Raw genomic sequence first — 23,923 nt, 5'->3', positions numbered from 1 at the left:
AACCAAACTTTTTTATGTCCTGATGCTTCACCTTGAAGGGGGTGAAGAGCAAGGAATTGTCAACACCATCAGCTCTAAGGACAGAGGACATACATTTTCTGCCTGAATAACTCTGCTGTACTGACTTGCCATTATGGAGCATATCCTGTCATGTTTTACATGTGTTGCTGATACTTACTTGCTTGCCATTATGTGCATTTGGTGCACATTTAGCTGGCATTTAAGAATCATCAGTTGACACTGATAAAAACTAAACCCTGGTTTCTGAGGTTACTGTGCAGACACCTGACCTGCTGTCTGAGTTGATACAGCACTTACTGCTCGAAGTACCAATTTGATGTAAGGTTACCATGAGATGATCTAAATCGCTCACGGAAAGATAATTAATAAAAAAAATCTTAGAGAGAAGTAAAGCATTGAATAAAATAATGAAGAAAATCTTCATTATCACCATCTTAGGCAAAAAAAAAAAAAAAACTGTATGGGGTCGGGTCTGTCCTATTTAATCTTACACGAAAAGACAATCCCGGTCAAGTTAAAACTATCTGTTAAAAAGAAAGTCACCATATGTTTTTAGTTCAAATCAGCCCCTCACAAGATTGCCCCCCACAGCACATTCTGCCGTCTATTGAGAACGTCTCTCGATGATGATATCATCCTTTTTGGGATCATCGGGAGATGTTTCGAATAGACGGAGGGGATGTGCTGTGAGACGTTGTGGGGGGCTGATTTGGTCTCGTTTTTACCATCCTATTCAGTTGGGAAAGCTTTGGCTGTTTGGCCTGTGCTGTTGGGAATTTTGGAATCTGATTTTCCTTCTCACAGAATAGTCTTTGCACCCACCTCACAGCATTTGCAGCCGTGTATTCGAAACATTATCCCATTGAATAAAAACTTGCAAGTATACATTTTTCCAGAAATGTTTTTGGGCATGATAGTTGTCATGAATGTGTGGGATAAAATAGTAATTGCATTCATTTTACCGAAAAGAGAAGTAAAGGGATAAATGGATCCCAATCTATATCCAAACCCTGTTTCTTTGTACCCGTTTTCTAGTACGGAAACCTAAATTCGGAGAAAGTTCATTTGGCATTTTGGCGCGTGGGAGAAGCAACCGTTTTAACGGTAATTTCTTGTTAATACTTCATGGTGGATCCTAATACTGTTTTTTGGGTATAAACAACTATAAGTCTACTGTTAGAACTTAGGAAGTAATTTATTCAAAATTCCATGATATACTCCCCTTTACTATTTTACCATCAGATGCTTATTTAGGAGTTTTTTTTTTTTATTATTGTTATTTTTAATTTCCACCGCTTTTGCAGGAGAAATTCGCTTTGAAAGAAACCCTAATTCTCCGGCAATCTCATTCTGAGAGAGCCTAGAAAAGAGTAGCGCTCTAAAACCCTAATTTTCCAGTGCTCGAATGGTGGAAGAGAAAGGAGGGGAAGAAAATAGCAGGTCGGGTTCAGCAGCTCCTGCTGACGCTGCTGATCCTGAAAACGGTGCTCGTTCGTCTCTACCCCCACGAAAGAGACTCCTCGGTATGAAGCAAGATGGACGGGCTTCTCCGGATTCTGCTTGTTCGGATACTGCAGACCGGTTGAGAAAGAAAACCAGAAATTTGCCGAATTTCTCTGATTGCCATGGCTGTGGTGCTCGGGTGACTAACAAAGGCAAGGATAAGCTCCTAACCCTAGATAGCGAGTGGCGTATTGTTCTTGTTTGTAAGACTTGTTTTAGCGGTATAAAATCTGCGGAAATTTGCTCGTATTGTCTTAACAAAGTGTCTGAGAATGGAGTCGATTGTGGCAAGTGTCAACGCAGAGTTCACAAAGATTGTATTTTGAAGTATCAAGGGTTTGGTTCATATTCTAATTCGTTTTCTAATTTTTTTACGTGCATTGATTGTTGGGTTCCAAGATCACTTTCCAATTCGAATGGGACCTGTAGGAGTGGAAACCCTACTGGAGATAGCAAGGTTGTGTCGGATGCTTGTTCCATGGGGAGTTCTAGGGTATCGGCTGTTAGGGTTTGTTCCAAGTCGTTGGAGGATGTCGTGAATGAGGCAAATTCTGTTGTGGATAAGAAGATTGCTGCCGCTGTTGTGGCCAAAGAGAAGGCTCTAAAGAAAGCTGTGGTAGCAAGAAGAGCTGCCGAGTTGGCAAAGGATGCATTGGATTTGGCTATGGTTGTTGCAGGACAAGAGGATGGAGTCAAGGATTCTCCAGTGAGTTGTGCTTCGGTTGTTGATGATGCAGAATTAGCATTCCAATTGCATCGGGCAATTAACAGCTCCCCTAGGATTTCCAAGAACTTGTGCTCAGTCAATACAGAATGTTGGGTTCCACCAAAGATATGGCAATGTACTAGTAATTCGTTACATAAGATATCTGATTCTGGAAGTCCTAGTGTTTGTGGAAAGCTTGAAGTTTGTACTGATAACAAGTTATTTGAGAACCCAGACAGAACTATTTCAGAGCCATCAGTTTGCATTGACACATTGGATAAGGATTCGGTTATTGATTTGGGTGCTTTAAGGGCAAACAGAAAGATGTACAGGACAAGTTCTCAAGATGAGGAATGCAAAGTAAATGAGGAGGGTGGTAAAGTGGTAAGTTATGATAGAGAATTGGAAGGACATCATGTAAAGAAACCTGATAGTGAAGATGATAAAGTGACACTGCATATGGAGGAAGAGGCAAGCTGTTCTAATAAGTTAATTACTTCCATTGGCGATGACAACAGTATAAACTCTCCACCACAATCTTGTCAGAAGCAAGCTGAGTTGGAATATAAGGTCGCTGCAGATAATAGCAATACCCATTATCAATTGGCATGTGGTGGAAATAGTTCTGTACTGCAAAAGAACAGTTTTGGTGAATCTGATCGATATTTTATAAAGTATAGCAAGAGACACTCAAGCTTAAAAGCTGTTCTAAGTCGAAAAGCCAAGTTTCTTTATGAAGATTTCCCCATTGAAAGTGAGGCTTCAGCTCCTGAGCTACCTCTTTTACCACTGAACTGCTCCAAGGCATCTAGGACCTTTTCTGATGCTTCTTTCCAAACTCCTTCAGTTCCTCTGCAAGCTTCTGCATGTGCAAGTGGCCCATCTGGAAAGCTGTCTTAACCATAGCAGGTAATAAAGAAAATGTTACATGTTTCCTCTACATTCTATTTTCATTTTCCTTATTTTGTGGATTATATGATGTCCAATTAACTTTAATCGTACCTCATAAGCATTTTACTAAACTCATTCTCAAAGTTCCTTTTTGCTTATGTTGGGTCAACAGACTATAGATTTCATCTTTGTACTTTTTACCTTGCAGACATTTATACATTAGGATGCAGTGTCATATATAGTTGTTAGCTTTTTGGTCTTTTGGTAAATCAAACAGCAGCTCATTATACACATGTTATACTCATATGTGCTTAAAAAGCAAATAGCTTTGTTGGAATGTTAAGGGAAAGCAAGAAAAGGAACTGATGTAGGGGGAAGTAATGTGGATCAATGAAGGTAATCGTTTGGAATGATGAAAGTTTTTAGATATTTACAAAAGCTTGCACTTGTATGAGAGTAAGTAGTTCAAAAGTGGATTTAGTCTTGATTTAGGATACTGGCTTTGGTTTTTGTGCATTTTTTTTTGGGGGGGGGGATAGAAGATGCTTTGTGGTGTTCAAGAATAAGAAATGGATATTGACTCAAATATAGGATAACGAGGAGATATCAACTATATCAAACTCTAGGGTGAGGAGGATTTGTGTGGATGAATTGTTTTGCAGATATGAAAAAGTGGAAAGAAAACGTTGAAGAAGAAATTGTTTTCCTCTCCACTGGTGATTTCATAATTTTGGTGGTTTTCTATTCTTGGTTAATTTTAGTTTTTTATGTTATTTTTTAATGTAATAGGCTTAACCATCTTAAAAGGTCAAAATAATTTAAAATGTCATTAACAAAAATAAACAAAAAGCTTGAAGATTCTTTTTTGAGTTTGTTTGTAAATTTGATGGGTGTAGTCTTGGCAACAAAGGAGCTTCAAGTATTGAAGGTGTGATAACAGCAATATTTTCCTCAGCTTTTCTGGACCAATTGGACAAGGAAACTCCCTAAGGGCTCAACTACTAGATTTAATAAGGTTTAAACTTTAAAGTTGATGGGTGGAGGGAGACTGTCTAACAATAATTTCCTGGAGGAAGACAAATGAGGAAATCCTGTAGAGTTTTAGGCCACTAGTGAGGCAGGCACAGATACTAGGTGCCCGTTTGTAGTAGCTTTTGGCATTACAAGGTAGGCCCCAAATGGAAAGCCTAGAAGCTATGTTTGGTGACTATGGAGCTGTTCTCAGGTTATTCTGTGGCTGATTTGGTAAGAAGTTGGAAAGAGATAGCTTCCTTTGCCCTATGTAAGAGGACTCGTAGTCCTTCTTGGTCCCCTCCTCCCTCTGGGTTCATAAAACTGAATTTTGATGGTAGCTGCTTAAGGAACCCAGTGCCTTCTGGGATTGGGGGAGTGTTTAGGAATGAGGCTGGGGTTATCACTGCCATGTTCTTAGGCCCAATTGGAGAAGGAGACTCTCTTAGGGCTGTGATTCTTGCAGCCCTGGAAGGCATCCAAAGAGCAAGGGATTTGAACATCAGATGTTTGGTCCTTGAAGGTGACTCGGAGGTGGTGATTAGGTGGCTAAAGGAAGAAGACAGTGGTTTGTGGAGTTATAACAATGAGAAGAAAAAATTCAAATGGTTGAGTAGAGATATTGTGTAGCATTACAGCCGGGTGAAGAGGACTGCTAACTCATTTGCTGATGGGTCAGCCAAGCAAGGGGTTAATAGGGAATCTATATTTTGGGCTAACTTTTGACTTTCTTCCATTGTATTCTGTTGTGGGGCGTTGAGGCTTTTTTTTTATTTTTTTTGATCAGCAAAGAAGAATTTTATTTGAAACTAGAGTTACAAAGTGTTACAACTTTGTGTATGGGGTTATAGCTCCCACACTGTTACATATTTCTGTCCTTTACATTGCAGCCCAAAACAGTTGGTGCCTCAAAGCCCCTTGTTTAGCAAGATGACAGCTAGCCCATTTGCACTCCTTCTAACCCATTTAAATTCAGCCTCTACCTCCCTTGTGATCCTTTCCACTTCCCTTATCACTTGTTTGAAAGTCCACGGAATAGTTCTATTGTTTTTAGCCCAAGAGATGATCACCTTGGAGTCCCCTTCAACCTCAACATGCCTCATTCCTAGTTTCTTAGCTATCTTCAATCCTTGTAGCATTGCCATTAACTCAGCTTTTAGAGAGTTGCCCATGCCAATAGGTCCAGAGAACAATGCTACTATTCTCCTTTCAGAATTTTTTATTACTCCCTCGATACCTAACAGTCCCGGATTTCCAAAGGAGCTTCCATCAAAATTCAGTTTAATCCTGTTACCATTTGGAGGTTTCCATCCATCCTTACTCTCTCTTTCACTCTTGAAGATTGTGCTACTTCTGTCCATGATCTTATAATGTCTATGACTGAGAACTCTTGAACGATAATGCAAGAATCTTATCCAATGAGCTACTTTAACTTTAATTGTGTCAATTACCTCCTCCCTTGTTCTACTCTTATCCAAAAATATTTTGTTATTCCTTTCTTTCCATATTACCCAACAAGTAGCTGCCTTTGTAGTTTTCCACATAACCTTCCCTCTTTTCTTTGATTGCTTGAAAAAGTCTCGGTTGAAAAGTCTTGCCACATCTTGAGGGGGAACCCACCTGCCACCAAAGAGAAAACAAAAAGAATCCCAAATGTGATGCACAAAAGAACAAGATAAAAATAGATGCGTCAAGGTGTCACCACTTTCCTTACAAAGGAAGCACACGTGAGGAGAAAGGCAAGCAAAAGGCCTTCTTCTCTGCAGCATATCACAAGTATTAACCTTACCAAGGAAAATTTCCCAACAGAAGGCTTGAATTTTTGGGGGAATAGGCTTACTCCAAATTTCTTTTATAGGAAAGTCCCCAACTAGGTTGCTAGGTGTGGCAAGAACACTAAAGAAGGAGGAACAAGAGAAGAGACCATCTAAGGAACCTTTCCAAATTCTAGAATCTTCCAAGGTTGGGTCCAAATGAACTTGTCCTAACAGATCCAACAATTGGACTAAAGAGGCACATTCATTTTCCCTGACCCTCTTGAATCCCAGATTCCAATTGACCCCATTTGGGCCAGGATTACCCAAAATGCTTATTGTTTCCCCTTTGAAGTTTGACAAGTGTATAGAGGTCAGGGAAGAGATCTTAAAATGGACTAACTCCTACCCAAAGGTCTTCCTAGAAACGAATTTTATTACCCTGGCCCACATCAAATCGAATAGAATTAAGGAATGTTGGATAAATTTCAAAAATTGCTTTCCAAGGAGAAGATGAGGAAACATGAGGGGCAGCTTTTGCATCCCAACCATTTCCAACCAAACCATGAATACTCACAATGACTTTGTGCCACAGCCTATCTCTCTCAAACGGGAATCTCCACAACCATTTTCCTAGCAGAGCTACGTTCCTAAGTGAAATATTTCCTATTTCCAGACCCTCTTTATCCTTGGGCATTCTAACTTGATCCCAATTTATCAGGTGAGCCTTCTTCTCCTCCCTTAAGTCCCAAAGGAAATCTCTCATGTATTTTTCTAGCCTCCTTGCTACTCTACAGGGTATTCTAAAGGTTGGGAGGAAGTAAATAGGGAGGTTTGCCAACGTGGCTCTAGTCAATGTTATCCTTCCCCCAAGAGAGATATAATTCCTCCATAGAGGTAGCTTCGTAGCAAATCTTTCAATGACTGGCTTCCAAAAACCTTCTGACCTAGGGTTACCACCTAAAGGTAAACCCAAGTAGCTAATTGGCCACCTTCTAATTTCACATCCCAAAATCTCTGCAAATCTATGAAGTTCCCTTTCCTCTAGATTGACCCCTACAATGCTTGTTCTGGTCCAATTTATCCTTAAACCTGTCACCCCAACAAAGTTATCCAATATCAACTTAAGATTAACAACTCCTTCCTCGTTACCTCCCTCACGAAAGAAGATTGTGTCATATGCAGATTGAAGGTGGGTAACAACCTCTTGATTTCTACCTACCCTCCACCCTCTAAATAAGCCTTGGAGATCAGCTTTCGCCACCATTCTGCTTAACACCTCAGCCACTAAAGTGAAGAGAAAAGGGGATAAGGGGTCTCCTTACCTAATTCCTCTCTCAGTCAGAAAGAAATCCTTCGCTACTCCATTAATAAGGATTGAATAATGGATGGAAATTAGACATCCTCTCATCCAAGATCTCCATTTGGTTCCAAAACCCAACCTTTCTAACACTTGAAGTAGCACTTCCCAGTTAACCATATCATATGCTTTCTCTAGGTCCACCTTACACAACAACCCTTTTCCTCTACCCTTTCTTTTTCTCTGCAACACACTCATTGGCTACTAAAATTTGATCCACAATCTGCCTCCCTTCCACAAAGGCACCTTGAAATGGTGAAATGATCGATGGTAGTACTCTTTTGATCCTTTTTGAGAGAACCTTTGCAATAATTTTATATATACTCCCCACAAGACTAATTGGCCTATAATCTTTAGGGGTTTTTGCCTCCCTCCTCTTCGGGATTAAGGTGATAAAAGTGGCATTCACCCCTTGAGGTACCTCTCCTTTGAGAAAGAATTCATTGAACACTTCCAGAATATCAGTTTTGAACCAATCCCAGCATTCTTGATAAAAGGCCATTGAAAATCCATCTAGTCTGGGGGCTTTTGATCTTTCCATGGAAAATATTGCATTCTTAATCTCTTCCAAGGTGAAGTTCCTCTCCAAAAACAGAGACTGCTCTTCTGAAAGGTGAAGTTCCTCTCCAAGGTGAACTTCCAAGGTGAAGTTCTCATTTCTGGTAGCTCTGTTATCACCCCGCTTGAGTTTGTGAAGATTTCGTTGAAATGATTAACATAGATCCTTGTGATCTGTTGGCTTTCTCTTATTTCCTGACCCCCCTCCTCCACACTAAAGATTAAATTTTTCTTTCTCCTTCCGTTCGAAATTGCATGGAGGAACTTAGTATTACCATCTCCTTCAACAATCCATTGGCACCTTGACTTCTGTCTCCAACATATTTCCTCCATCCTTAGAATCTCTTCCAATTCTTGATTTTCCATTGATTCTCTCTCTCTCTCTCTCTCTCTCTCTCTCTCTCTCCCCTGATAACCTTCTGATAGCCTCTTTCTTGTCAAGCTCCTCTATCTTCCTCACTATATTATCTTTTATTTCCTCTACCCTCCCAAAATGCTCTTTGTTTCACTCTTTTATTTTCCCTTTTAACCTCTTTAATTTCCATGCAAAGCTTAATAGTTTCATACTCCCCAAAGGTCTGAGTTCCTGCCACCAATCCTTCAGTCTAGTTTTGAATGAGTGATCCTCAAACCACATATTTTCGAATCTGTTTGGAGTCGGGCCTCCCCCTAGAATTTCCTTCTCAATGGAAATGGGGCAATGATCTGAGGTAACCCTAGGTAGCCCTTTCACTACTATTGAGCCCCACAATTCTTCCTAGTCGGGCATGATGAGAAATTTATCCAACTTGGAGCAGGTTGGGGGGATTGAAAATTTGACCATGTATAGTCCATCCTTAACATTGGAGGTTCACACATTTCAAGGGAATCAATTAAATTATTAAACTTACTCATGCTGGTAGTGATTCCTTGGTTCGGCTTGTTTGTTTCTCCTGAAAATCTAATAACATTGAAATCACCTCCCACACACCATGGCCCCTCCCAAATTCCTCTAACAGCATATAACTCCTCCCAAAAAGCCTCCCTGTCTCTATAGGAGTTGGGACCATATACATTTGTTACCACCCATTCTCTCCCATCCGAGGGTCTTCTAATTTTTAGGGAGACTGAGTATCTAAGAATCAATTCCTCCACAGATTCCATTTCCTCATTTCTCCAAATGGTCAAGATCCCTTCTGAGGCTCCCCAAGATGGGGCAAACGACCAGCTTAAACCCCTGACTTCCCAAATGTTTCTATCCACCTTCTATTCAGCTTAGATAGTTTGATTTCTTGAATCAAAATCAGATCTGGTCATTCTTTTCTGAGAGTATTCCTGATTATTCTCCTCTTCTTGGCACTTCCAAGGCTTCTTACATTCCAGCTGACTATCTTCATTTCAACCTGCTTGAAACCCCTTATCGACAGTTGCCTCTTGTTCCCCTCTTTTCCTTTTCAGGCTCCCCTCTTCCTTCGTCTCATAATTAATTTCACACTTAAGCTTCTCTAATTATCTTTGCTTTCCTTTCTTCCTTAAATATACCTTACTTCCTTCACTCTTCCTTCCCATTCTTCTGTTTCCTTTTGACTATTCTTTCTCCTCCTGATTCAACCTCCTAACATCCTCCTGGATTAAGGTTTGGGATACTGACTTTGGTTGGGTGAAGGGGTGGTTTACTCTATTTTCACTATTCTCCACTCCTAGGGTCGGGTCCAAAAGGTTTTCCAGAATTAGGAACCAGATTCTGGCTCTCTCTTGTTCTAAGCTATTGTCTGAAAGGTTTTCAGAATCTTGCGTTGTAGCACAGTCCATTATAGTATTCAAAGGAGGAGTGGCATTGGTTGTACCTGCACAATTCGATAAACAAATCTTAGAGGGATGTATACAATGACCCACAAACTAAAAAGGTAAACACAAAGAAACGGGGTTAGGGACTCCCTGTGGCAGCAATTCTGAAACCTTCCCTTTATCAATACCCTCTGAATCGGAACCCTTGGTAGGCAATACTGATATAGCATCAATTTTCTGTTCCTCCTGTGTTTCATTGTTTGGGTTAATGCCAAGATCCAACACTCCTTTATTTGTATCTTGACGATGTGTCTCCCTTGGGATTTCTTCATCTTCCCTCATGACTGGCACTGAGTACACCCCTAAGACTGGTGCAGTTCCATCGCCCGATTCTTCTCTTGCAACCAAACTGGAAGAGTTAGAGGAGTCTTCAAACAGCAGCTCTGTTCCCATCGTTTCATCTTCCCACAGAATGCGCAATTTTAGCAGTGTTGACACTTCCAATGCTCTCTTCTAGCTCTGAATGATACGCCTTCTCTTGCAATAGGTCTTCTCAGTCGCTTTCCTCTTCGGATTCATTGCTCTCGTGTCTGTTAAATTTCGGATTTGGCTTATCAGGGCATGTAGAGTTGTTTGTCGGCACCGGTTTCCATACTCAAGTGTCGTCGCTTCCTTTGCTGGCGTCCCCTGGGACTTTCGTGGCGGCCCTGCTTCTCTGTGTTAAACCTGTGGCAGGGGGACGAACAGCAGGGGTTGATAAAGATGATGATAGACCCTTGCTATTGTCCACCATCCTTTGGGCTGAACCGCGCACTGGTTTGCTCGGTTCACCCATTGGACTGACTAATGGTGCATGCTTAGCATTAAAGGAGGGTTTATTGATCGATCCAGCTGTCACCCCCACAAACGGCCGTTTGGAATCCACGCATGCATTCGGAATCCAGTGGTGGAAAAATGTGAGAAAAGACTGGCCATGTGGAAGAAAATTACCTATCAAAGGGGGAAGACTCACTCTTCTTAAGGCTTCCCTTGCCAATTTTCAAACCTATTATTTGTCGGTTTTCCAAGTCCTGGGCAAAGGAAAAAGTAAGATTGAAAAGCTTGAATGGGATTTCCTATGGGAAGGAGGTGGTGAAAGGAAGCACCATTAGTTTGTTGGAATCAGGTTTGCAAGCCTAAGGAAGCCAATGGATTGGGACTAGGACATATTAAAGAAAGGAACTTAGCCCTTCTTGGAAAATGGTTGAGGTACCCCTTGGAGATGGAAGCTTTGTGGACAAAAATCATCAAGAGCAAGTATTGGAGACATGCCAATGGTTGGGATGGCAATGACAAGGCAGAGGTCTAGGAAAAAGAGGAAGATTATAATGGAGTACGGTGACCCATGCAATCCTGTGGGGTATTTGGACAGAAAGGAACAATAGAATTTTTTAAAACAAAGCTAGAAATGCTGAAGACCTAACTTCCTCAATCACTTTTCTCTGTAACTTTTGGGTGATTGATTCTGAAGCTTTCAAAGGCCTCTCCTTGAATGATCTTCAGAGCAACCTTCCAGCAATTGTGCATTCCTCTCCAAGACCTGAGATGATCATGAGACGTCTTGTTAGAGAATAAGGTGTGATAACTCTAAACATTAATGGCAGTGCCCAAGACTCTACAGGTCAAGCAGGAATTGGAGGTATAATCTGAGGGGAAAGGGGGGTTTTTTGTTGGGTTTATAGTGGTCCGATTGGGAGGGCAGGCGCTACAAAGGTAGAGGTCTTGCCTGCACATACAGGAATTTGTTTTGCCAAATTGCTAGGCTTATCCTCTTTAACCATCAAAGGGGATTCTACAAATACTATAGCTTGGTTAAGGGAGAAGGAAGGAGGGCCTTGGAAACTAGTATACTTACTAGCTGAAGCTAGGGATATCTTAGAACCAGTGAATGTGAAGCTGGTCTGGATTCCTAGGGAGCAAAACACTGTTGCTGGTAGCCTAACAAAATCAAGGGTTCTTAGAGAAAGCTTGTTTAGTGACATCTGTTTGCCTATGTAATTCTACTTTACCCTTTCTAGGCTTCAATACATCCTCTCATGTACTTCCTTTTTTATTTTCATAAAAGTTATTTTTGTTCCAAAAAAAAAAAGTCTGCAGGCAGACAAGGAAGCCCTCTTACTGGTGGTTTGCAGAGGAAAAGTGGAGTTCACAGGAAAGGTTTCGAGCTAGTATGGTGGCCAGTGGCTGTACAACTCTACTATACTAGAGGAACATAATCCAAGGTACTACTGAGAATAAAGAGAAGATTCAGATGCAGACAATATTGGGAAGATGTGAGAGATGAAGAAGATAAAGAGGTGAGCCAACCTTCAAGTATAGGAAGTGTCGATACAACTAAAGCTTGCAGGAAAGTGGAAGGCGAGCTTTCAAGAATGGAGATACTATTCTAGGAACACTAAACTTAGATGTTTTGGATCCAAAAGAAACAAGCAATAGAGATTCTTCCATGTATTGTTAGGTGGATTAAGACGTGCCTAAAGGAGAGGACAATGTATGATCAAATGAATTTAGCATGAAGGGTTTATGTTCTTGGGACCTTAGAATTGCTGCTAAGCCTATTTTGGAAGCACAAGAAGAATACTAGAATAGTTATAGGACAGTGGACAGGTTTTATCCAAAAAGGACTGCAACCAATCAAGGATGAACTTAAGGGAGGCTTGCAAAAGACTTATACTAGAAGTTCTCCTCCTTTGACCTTGAGCTTGGACTTTGGGCCCAATTCTTAGGGTTGGGCTTGTATTGAGTTAAAACTTGGCCTAGCCCTCCCAACTTGAACCCTTATTAGCAATGGTTAGGATGCTGGTGTATCTTAGCAGGCCTTTTTTTTTTTTTTATCAGTAACTGAAAACTTTTATTAAATAAGAGAAATATAAGATATGTACAAGAAAGGGGGAGATAAAATGTCTTAGCTCCCCACCAATAGACTACAAGAAAAAATTTGAAATTAACCCAAAATAAAGAATCCCTATTCGCCCCTTGTGTGTCTAGACCATCAGCAAGTGGGTTGGCACTCCTTTTCACCCACCTGTACTTCACCTCAATACCCCTAGTAAGCCATTTCAATTTCTTCCTTTCATTGCTAAACCTCCACATGCTGCTGGTGTATCTTAGTAGGCCTTTTTCCCTCCTTGAGTTAAAACTTGGAGACAAGATTTTGTTTTGTGAAGATCTTTCGGTTGATAATTCTACTCTTAAGGACATTTTTCCCTCCTTGTATTCCCTCTCCCTGTTCAAAAATGAACCAATCCAAAAATTCTTGAACCCTCGCTTTTTGAGTCCATCTTTACCAGATAGTCGGGTTTGGACCCCTCACCCAAAGGGCTTTTTCTCGTATCCTTTCTTTTTTTACTCTTTGTGTTTTGCTTCCTCCTCTCAGCCAACGTTGAAGCTCTTTGTTGCGAAGTTATCATGGAAAATTAAACACCTTGGACAGTCTACATAAAAGAAGAGCTTTCTTTGCATCTCCCCAAATTGGTGTATCATTTGCAAAGCTAATGGTGAGAGCTGTTACCACTTGTTAATCCCCTGCCCTATTGTTGCTGGCCTTTGGAAAAGGTTGTCTGTACTATTTGGGTGTAAATGAAAATTGCCTTTGCAGATTAGTAGCCTATTTGACCTGGCCACCTTTAGATGACCTAAAAGAAAGGGTAGAATCTTGTGGAGATATGCTATGGCTGCTGTGGTTTGGACAGTCTGGGAGGAGAGAAATGCTAGAATCTTTAGTGATAAGGGAAGAAATTAGGAGACTGTTTAGGAATGCCTCATAAAAAGGGCCATACATTAGGCCAAAACATTGGATTTATTTTCCTAGTTATCATTTGATGATATATGGTGAAAATGGGCGGGCTATGGTGAAAAGTTCAAAGGTTAAGGTTAGACCTACTTCAAATTGGTTGCTTCTTGAAGAAAGGTTTCATAAAGCTCAACTTTGATGGTAGCAGTCTTGGAAATCCAGGACTATCTAGAATGGGGGGGGTGTTCAGGAATGCGAAAGGCATATAATTGCATTATATTCAGGTCCTGTTGGAATAGGGGATTCTATCCATGCTGATTTTCAAGCAGTTTTGCAGGGAGCACAGTTTGCTAAAGAGGTGGAAGCAAAACACAAAGAGCTCCAACCTTGGCTGAACCCAAAACATATGATCCCTATGTACCCCTTAGTTAAGTAGTCAGCTATCCCATTACTCAACCTCCTTTCCCAAGGAAATTTTACAGTCATATTAGTTAAAAGATTTAAATGGTTGACCACTAATATGACTGTAAATCTTCTTTGGGAAAGACGGAAAGGAGGTTGACTAATGGGATAGCTGACTACTTTAACTAAGCAAGGGGTACATAGGGATCATATGTTTTGGGTTCAGTTGTAATCTAAAATATAATTGAGGCTGCATCTCGTGCCTCTCTTTGGGAAGCCTCACTGTATAAGTTGCTATCTTTGATTGTTTAATAAAATTTTTCATTACTTGTAAAAAAATAGCAGTGAATAGCCAGATTTATTTTAAAAATAAAACTTCTTATTTGGTTGTTCCTATGGGTTAGATATGGGTTCCTTCTAGTTTCAAGGCACGAGCTGTTTCTAGCCAGTTTCTTGAGTCTTTTTTTTGTTATTACTTTTTTTATGCTTTCTTGAGTCTAATTTGAATCTATATAGGGAGATCTAGCACTTGCATTTAGTCTATAAATTGAGCAGTGCTATTTGATTTTTGTGTGGAAAAAAATGAGTGTAGTAGTTCATTAAAATATATTAAGAGAGTACTCCAATCCCCAAAAGTAATTCATTAAAATATTTTAAGAGACTGAAACCCCCCTCCCAAAACGATTTCAATTTACAATTCACCCCTATTTGTCTCTTGTTTGGTTAGTGTATCAGCCAAGCCATTTGCTGATCTTCTTACCCATCTGTTGCACCTAACTCCCTTGATAAGCTTATAATCTCCCTCATGGCCTGCCTGTGGATCCGAACTCCCTATCACTAGTTTTGAATCCCACCCCTACTTCAATTTTATGGAGGCTCAATTGTTTTACCAATCTCAGCCCTTGGAGGAGAGCAAGAACTTCAGCTCTTAGAGAATCACCTTTTCTTATTGGCCCTGAATACAATGCCACCACTTTCCCTTCTCCATCTCTTGTTACTCCAATGCCAGATGGACCCAGGTTCCCGAAAGAACTCCCATCAAAGTATAGCTTCTCCACCACTCTCTTGCTACTTCTTTCTTGCTGGATATTTATGATTCTTGCATCTTCAAGCCTAACTAATTTGACTTGAAGGAGTAAAAAATTTAATTTCCTTCCTAGGCTAATAGTTCTATCTCTAAGAACAACATGAAGAGCAACCCTGTGATTGGTTTCTGTTTTGGAGCAGCTACAGTAGTCCGAACCAGTGAAGAAGGAAGAAGAAGATGAGGAAGAAGACAAGAGAAAGAGAGAACAGGAGGGTTTAGTCGAACTGATTAGTCTCCCATTCAGTCGACCCCCTTGTGTTTATTAGGTTCTAATTACACTTACAAAGACTAAACTGCCCTCACTTAAGTGTGGGGCAGAGTACTCTAATAAAACAGCCACATAAGCAAAGTACTTAACTGACATAAGATTACTAAATTACCCTTATTCGGCTCACTCTAACACTCCCCCTCAAGCTGGAGAATATATGTCATATAATCCCAGCTTGTTACATAGATGATTCACTTTCCCTGAGTTTAGAGCTTTTGTAAACAAATCTGCCCATTGATCATTCGAGCCCACATGTTCTGTGTTTATCTCTCCAGCAAGGACCTTCTCCCTCACAAAGTGGCAATCAACCTCTATGTGCTTTGTTCTCTCATGAAATACAGGATTGGATGAGATATGGAGTGCAGCTTGGTTGTCACAATACAGTCTCATAGGTTTATCCATGTGAAACCCAATTTCTTGTAGAAGATTCCTCAACCACACTAACTCACAGGTAGTATGTGCCATGGCCCTATACTCAGCTTCAGCACTACTTCTGGCCACAACCGTCTGCTTTTTACTCTTCCACGTCACAAGATTTCCTCCAAGAAATGTGCAATAGCCCGTAGTAGATCTTCTATCATTCACTGAGCCTGCCCAGTCTGCATCTGTATACCCCACTACTTCAAGTTTTCCTCCTGGTTTATACAATAGTCCACGGCCTAGAGCTCCTTTCAGATACCTCACAATTCTAAGAATTGCATCCCAGTGAGGTATACGAGGGTCCTGCATGAATTGGCTCACCACACTGACTGCAAAGGATATGTCGGGTCTCGTGATAGTTAGATAGTTCAGCTTCCCCACTAGTCGTCTATACCTTCCAGGATCTTCAAATACTTCTCTTGTATCACTGCTCAACTTAACATTTGGTTCCATAGGGGTCTCAGCCGGTTTTGCACCTAACAGTCCTGTTTCTTCCAATAGATCAAGAACATATTTTCTTTGGCACAGATTTACACCTTGTTTTGACCTGGCAACCTCTATTCCCAAGAAATATTTCAATGTTCCAAGATCTTTTGTTTGGAAATGGTTTTGCAAAAATACCTTTAATTTGCCAATCCCCAATTTATCACTGCCAGTAATGACAATATCATCCACATAGACCACTAATAGAATCTTCCCAGCTTCTGAGTCATAGCTGAACACTGAGTGATCTACCTGGCACTGCTTCATTCCAAAACTCTTCACCACTTCACTGAACTTCCCAAACCAAGCACGCGGCGATTGTTTCAACCCATAAATTGCCTTTTTCAATCTGCATACCTTACCATCCTCCCCCTGAGCAACAAACCCAGGTGGTTGCTCCATATATACCTCCTCCACAAGATCACCATGGAGAAAGGCATTCTTGATATCAAGCTGAAACAGAGGCCAATCATACATAACTGCCAGGGAAATTAGTACACGAACAGAACCAATCTTAGCCACCGGAGAGAATGTCTCCATGTAGTCTACTCCATACAACTGGGAGTAACCTTTAGCAACAAGTCTGGCCTTCAGACGCTCTACACTACCATCTGGCAAGTATTTCACAGTATACACCCATTTACATCCCACAGCATGCTTACCAGGTGGGAGAGTAGTAAGTTCCCACGTTTGAGTATGTTGAGGAGCAGAAAGTTCCTCCTCCATTGCCTGTCGCCAATCAGGTGAACTGAGAGCTTCTTGGACATTGTTAGGTATGGAAATAGAGGATAAAAGGGAAACAAACTGGCGATGTGATGTAGAAAGACAAGATAATGAAACGAAATTGGAAATGGGATGGAGGGTAGAACTGCGTTTACCTTTCCGTAAGGAAATGGGTAGATCAAGGTTTGAGGGTTCAACAATAGGAGCCATGAGAGGATCCACAGATGAGGTAGAAGCTGGAGGAGGGGCCGGTGCCGTTCGACGTGTATACACTTGCCGGATTGGTGGACGTTCGGTGGTGATCTGCATGGGATGAGGTGATGAGTCTACTCCAACAACAACATCTGGAACTGGATCACTGACAGGGAGAGGAAGAGGAAGTGCGGGTGGAGACGAGGGTGCTTCAGGACTTGAGAAGAAGGGGACTGACTCAAAAAAGGTGACATCAGGACAGACATAGCACTTCCGGGTAAATGGGATTATAACACTTGTACCCTTTCTGAGTCCGTGAGTAGCCAAGGAAGACACATTTAATTGAGCGTGCATCTAGCTTGTCTATTCCAGGGCTCAGATTGTGGACAAAGCACACACAACCAAAGACACGAGGAATTAATGGGAATGGAGATAAAGTGGGAAACAAGATAGAGAAGGGGGACCGACCATGAAGAATGAAGGAGGGCATCCGATTAATGAGAAAACATGCAGTGAGTACAGCATCACTCCAAAAACGTTTAGGAACATTCATGTGGTGAAGAATAGACCGAGCAGTTTTAAGAAGCTGACGGTTCTTCCGTTCAGCTACCCCATTTTGTTGAGGGGTGTATGCACATGATGTCTGATGAATAATGCCATGCTGTTCTAAATACTGTTGAAATGAAGTAAGAAAGTATTCACGAACATTATTTGAACAGAGAATTTTGATTGGAACACCAAATTGTGTGCGTATTTCAGTATGGAATTTTTGAAAAATAGAAAACAATTCACTTCTTTCTTTCATTAAGTAAATCCATGTCATTCTTGAACAATCATCAATAAAGGAGACAAAATACTTGTACCCATTATAAGACTCTATTTTGATTGGACCCCAAACATCTAAATGAACCAAAGAAAAAGGACTCAACATACGACTCTCAACTCTTGGACTGAAGGACACACGACGATGTTTCCCAAACTGACATGACTCACATTGCAAAACTGACAAATGACTCAATGACGGGACCAAAATCTTGAGAGCCTTGAGAGATGGATGTCCCAATCGGCAATGCCATTGTAGAGGAGTAAGCGAAGTCTGAAGAGCAATTGAAGATCCACTACCGTCAAGATAGTACAGTCCACCAGCTTCATGCCCCCCACCAATCTTCTTCCCCGTCTTGAGATCCTGAAAAACACAGGTGGAAGGAAAGAAGGTAACGGAACAGTTAAGAGCTTTGGTTATTTTACTAACAGACATAAGATTGAATGGAAACTTAGGGACATATAAAACAGATGATAAGGGCACAGGAGCCATGTCAATATTACCAACACCACATATGGGAGATGAGGACCCATTGGCAAGTGTAACAGTTTGTGATGTGGAGGTTTCAGAGAGAGAAGAGAACACACCTGGAGTCCCGGTCATATGATTTGAGGCTCTAGAGTCAATAATCCAGGGAGAGGTTTTAGATGACATGCAAGCAATACCTGATTGGGCAAGTGTGGCAGTGGTATGCTGTGAAGTAGTTTGAAGGAACCGTTCATACTCATCACGCGGTACGCTCACCATTTCCCTCCCAGAGGTAGATGTAGATGTGGGATGAGTTCGGTCTGCCGGTTTACTGTCACTGATATCAACCTCACCCGCTACAGCATGATTAGCCCATTTAGAGGGAGGGCCATGTAGATCATAATGGAAATTCACTGTGTGTCCCTCTCTACCACAATGAGTGCATTTCCTTGTAGAGTTATTCTTCCCTCTGCTACGACCTCCCCCTGAGTCACGACCACCCCGACTAATCATGGAACTGCCACGGCCTCCTCGGGGAGCATGACCTCCCCCTCTTGTACTATATCCAACCCCTCGAGCTGTCACAAGTGCTGATCTATCAGACTGTGTGAAGTTCTCTGTCTGTCCCAAAGAGATTCTACGAAGCCTTGAGAATACTTCCTCAAGTGTAGGAAGAGTAGAGCCCCCCAATATTTGGGCTCTAACTGGTTCATATTCCGACTTCAGCCCCACTAAAAATCTTGTAGCATCTAGTTGCTCCCTTTGCTGTTGCTGAACTTTAATATCTGGAGTAAGGGGGTGATAGACATTGAGTTCATTCCTTATATTCTTCATGTTGGCATAGTATTCTTCTAGTGTTTTGGTTCCTTGTTGTAAATCAAAATACTCTTGATAAAGCTGATACACTCTTGTTGTGTTATCTTGTCCAGAATATAGCTTCTTAGCATGCTCCCATATATCCTTAGCCGTATCAAGAAACATGAAGCTGGCACTAATTTTAGGTTCCATACTATTCCACAGCCAAGTCATGATTTGAGCATCTTCTTGCTCCCAATCATCAAACCCTGGAGAGTCCTCCGATGGCTTTTCATCTCTTACATGCTTTACTTTCTTCTTTGCCTTGAGAAACACTTCCACTGATTTGGCCCATGGAACATAGTTCTCCCCAATCATCTTAATTGAGGTCATTTGTACCCCTAGGTAGTCGGAGGAAATTACCACATTAGGTTTCTGATCATTGTAGCCATCTCCTATTGCTGCCATTGTACTCTTTCACAGTTGCCTCTAACCTTACTTCTCAGCTACAAACTGATTGATGTTGTTCACAGTTTGATACTTCAGCACCTATTGATCTTCTTGCTCCCAATCATCAAACCCTGGAGAGTCCTCCGATGGCTTTTCATCTCTTACATGCTTTACTTTCTTCTTTGCCTTGAGAAACACTTCCATTGATTTGGCCCATGGAACATAGTTCTCCCCATTTAGCTTAATTGAGGTCATTTGTACCCCTAGGTAGTCGGAGGAAATTACCACATTAGGTTTCTGATCATTGTAGCCATCTCCTATTGCTGCCATTGTACTCTTTCACAGTTGCCTCTAACCTTACTTCTCAGCTACAAACTGATTGATGTTGTTCACAGTTTGATACTTCAGCACCTATTGCAGCCCCTAAACACAACAGTGGGAGCACACACTTGTTCTTCTTTACACTACTGCTGACTTCACACACCTACGACCCACATAAGCATCACAAGCACCACAACACAACAGTAGGCCCTCTTACAACCACTCAATAAAAAAAATTGCGCATCACAAGCACCACAACACAGTCAAACTGCTACACCCAGTTCAGATTTGTTTAACACACTTAAGAGGGCATTACACGACCACAAGGAGCTTGGCAAGGTCACTGCATTCCACCTTACACCACTCGGCCACCTACAGCAGCCCTAACACCACTCAACAACTCACAGCGGCCCTACACCATTCGGCTACTGCACACAGCCCTTTTTAGGGCAACAATGAACCTAGTTCTCTAGGTTCTAATCAGTACTAACTGATTCTTGAAGGGTTCCTACCCAGAAATACCAGCAACACAAGAGGACTAAATAACCAACCTTCCTTTGAGAGTATCAGCCAACCATTCACTGCTGAAATCACCTTCCTTGATGAAGAAAACTGTGCGCAGCAGAGAGCAACGAACTGTGATGTCTCAGACCTAGGGCGAACCAGCTCTCTCCATTAACCAACTAGAAACGAAGAGGAGGGTGTCACGAACACAGCTGAGATGCTTTGCCAGCGGAAGCAGGTCAGAAACCTTGCTCTGATACCATGTTTTGGAGCAGCTACAGTAGTCCGAACCAGTGAAGAAGGAAGAAGAAGATGAGGAAGAAGACAAGAGAGAGAGAACAGGAGGGTTTAGTCGAACTGATTAGTCTCCCATTCAGTCGACCCCCTTGTGTTTATTAGGTTCTAATTACACTTACAAAGACTAAACTGCCCTCACTTAAGTGTGGGGCAGAGTACTCAAATAAAACAGCCACATAATCAAAGTACTTAACTGACACAAGATTACTAAATTACCCTTATTCGGCTCACTCTAACAGTTTCTTAACTCTAAAATTCTGACTGTACCATCTTTCCTTAGTTTAGGGCCTGTCTTGGTAAGTGGTAACCCTGTACATTCCTAGGGAAAACTTACATAGCCTAGGTACATCCATAAATCATCCCTAGACCTCGCCACTAATTCTAGGAATTCCATCCCATTACCTGCATGCTAGCAATTGGGTTTTGAAACCACTATGTATCACTAAGACTTTCTAATATCTATACAGATACCACCACAGACAGATACAGGAAGCGGAGACAACCGTGGTCTTAAGCATGATTTGATCAAACCTCAATTTGAATAAATAATGATTTGAAATTATTTTCACCATGTGATCTGAGACATCACAACAACAAAATAATTTTAGTGCATCTTTGAATGCAAAAGTAGGCACAGTCGATGAATATGGCTACCTTTTACATTCTTGATTGTTGATTGATATGTTCATGGCATCTTTCATTTTGCAGGGTATATCAAGTTACGTTGGTCTTACCTCCAACTAGAATTGAAGCAAACGAGGAATTACAGGATATACAATATAATTGTTCACATTCTGGCAAAACATTTCTATTTGCTTATTGTATATACCGTTCAGAATAAAATAGGATGTTCATGGACTTTTCAAGGTGACTGAAGGATCTCAAAGCCTGAAATCTTTTTCAGTTGGATGTATGGTAAGGATTTTTAGTTTTCTTTGCGAGGTATATAGTTTCATTGTGCATTCATCCTGTGTTTGTGGTGGAAAGCTAACCATTGTGCATCCAAAGTTGCTATATGTACCATATATTATCAAAACATCATTGTACTTTTCCTTCCTAATTCAAATAAAGGATAATTCATTTTTCAAACGTTTAGGAATTTAGTTACTTGAACAATTGTAAGCTTTTTATTTATCAAAAAAAAAAACAAAAAAAATTGTAAGCTTTTAGGAACATTTGCAAGCTCAAAACTATTTACTTGCCTTGAAGAAGGAAACAAGAGAACAAAATGTCTATCCAAAGGGGAGTGATTTGGGCGCGCTCCATTTTTCGTAAAGAGGGCACACCCCGAATCATAATTCATAGAATGCATGCTTAAATGACAAATGTACCCCCATAAATTTGATTTCTCTGATATTCAACAGTGCTTTGCCTTTTCAGTAGGGCTCTGCCCATTTTATCAAAAAAATAATCACTCCCCTATCAGAAAACAAAAGCTTATGTTCCTGGAAATTTGAAATAGGAGATATCGGTCCATCATGCCCCACAGATTTCAAGCAAAAATTGTACATATAGATTGTAATCTTGTCTATGCCTGGGAACATGCCCCATGCTTCAGTTTTTAACTACAAAATGCTGTATTGTACTTTCACTTCTGTCTTACCTGCTTAACTAAATTTTTTCTGACCTATTTTTACTAAATCCATACGTGAAAAATCCAAAATAAACATGCTTTAGTTTCATTTATTTATCATTTCCCTCATTGTTGGGGCGGCAAATCTTGTACAGAGTGAACACTGTTGGGCAGTCCAGAGGCAACATGTCCAAAACACGAGGGTAATCAGTGATTATGAGTGTTGAGATGTGAGTGGAAAAACAAAAAATAATAGAAATAGAAATTAATGTTATTCATTAGGAATTAGGGGAACAAGGTTCAAAGTATGATACAAATGCATGGTCTGTTCTAGAATTCCCCATCCTAGTGATACAATTTCGGCCCACCATGTAGCGGGCCATGCCGGCCCAGCACGGCTACTGTAGTGGGCCATGTCAGAATGACCATGAAGGTTGTGGTGGGGACCAGCATGATCCTGGGCCCGTAGTCCACAGGCCTTCATCCATATTTTTAGATTTTGTATTCTTTTTTTTTTAACTTCATTTCAAAAAATTATAAAAATAATGAAGGGTGATATTAATATATGTGTGTGTATGTTATTTCATTTTTCAGATACATGCATGATAAAACTGCTTCAGCCATGCCGAGCTGCAGGCCATGCTGTGCCGCAAGCCAAAATACCTCAGCCCAGCCTAGCACCCGTCACTGTAGCTAGCGGATCATGCCAGGCATGGCCCTATCCGTGTCAGCCTGCAGACGGCCCGGCCCATTTTACACCTCTATCTACATGAAAATAAAATAGTGGAAAGAGTTAAACCAAGTTCAATATTCAGTTAAATTTGGAAGGGGTTTCCAGGTCTTCTATTGGGGAAAAAAAAAGTGTTGGAATTGAGCATCAGCATTTGCAGCAGTTCTAGAGATTTTCCTTAACCATGTACCGGGAAAATTATTTTGCCGCCAAAGGATTGTTTAGAAACCAGAAACCTCCAAAAGAACAGTATCGAATTGGATTTTTTGGTGGTATTGGTAGCAAAGTAAATATTAGATATAAATATATATTAAAGAAAAGTCTTACTAAATAGCATGGAACTAAATTGGTGCAGTTTAGGGATGTCAACGGATTAATTGGACCCCCACGTTTGATTTGGTCTTGATCGAAGGAAAAATACATTCTAAATAGGGACAGTTGCTTGATGCAATGGTAAATCTTAGCAAACAAAAGTGTGAACACGGATTTAAATAGGTTGTGCTGGTAGAGACTAGAGAGATCTGTGCCTTGCCTTGCACAGATGCTCATGCTACATTCAGTTTCATGTGTGTGCGCTTAAATAGCCCTATATTTAATTTTATTTTTTAAAGATGATAAAAAAGCAATATGAAGAGTCTGATGTCGACAACTGCATTACAGAATAGATTTGTTTCTCCAAACCATCTTCACGGACAGTCTTTTCTTTTCGATAATGGATGCTGAGTCTGAATACATAGTTCTTCATAGGTGGATTCGTATACTTGATCCATCAGTAAACCTTTTCCAGCTTAGTTTGGTTTCGATTTCAGATGCAGATTCATCAATAAATCATTCAATTCAGTCACTATGGCCCTACTTTCTCCATCAATGCAACTTCCTGCTAAAAATATTTAATTTAGTTCAACAAATTATGCAAATAGGATCTGGATTTTATCCGATTGGGTTGTCAAATTTATCGGTAGTATTAATAGGGACCCAGGCCCTCTTTGGGAAAGAAATTTTAGAATTTTTGCCTTTTAGAGATTATCAGACTATTGTGTTGCC

General features: G+C 40.8%; 2 protein-coding genes across 2 annotated transcripts; one reads left to right on the top strand and one right to left on the bottom strand.

Moving 5' to 3' along the window:
- The first annotated feature begins 776 nt into the window (after window positions 1–776).
- LOC148876225 (uncharacterized) lies at window positions 777–21,665 on the top strand. The gene is made up of 2 exons (XM_088966349.1): window positions 777–3,139; window positions 21,285–21,665. The coding sequence occupies exon 1, from the start codon at window positions 1,427–1,429 to the stop codon at window positions 3,128–3,130; it is 1,704 nt and encodes a 567-aa protein (XP_088822475.1). The 5' UTR covers window positions 777–1,426; the 3' UTR covers window positions 3,131–3,139; window positions 21,285–21,665.
- On the bottom strand, window positions 4,348–7,153 carry LOC148876226 (uncharacterized). The gene is made up of 4 exons (XM_088966731.1): window positions 6,328–7,153; window positions 5,847–5,892; window positions 5,231–5,752; window positions 4,348–4,600 (listed from the first exon to the last, which is right to left on the bottom strand). Exons 1-4 carry the CDS (start codon window positions 7,151–7,153, stop codon window positions 4,348–4,350), a joined length of 1,647 nt encoding a protein of 548 aa, XP_088822857.1.
- Window positions 21,666–23,923: the final 2,258 nt, after the last annotated feature.

The sequence above is a fragment of the Nelumbo lutea genome, chromosome 1 (assembly GCF_056320005.1).
Source record: "Nelumbo lutea isolate HS-2025 chromosome 1, American lotus-T2T, whole genome shotgun sequence".
NCBI classification, from domain to species: Eukaryota; Viridiplantae; Streptophyta; class Magnoliopsida; order Proteales; family Nelumbonaceae; genus Nelumbo; species Nelumbo lutea.
The sequence above is the reverse complement of the archived record's forward strand: the minus strand, read 5'-3'. Positions and strand labels throughout refer to the sequence as shown.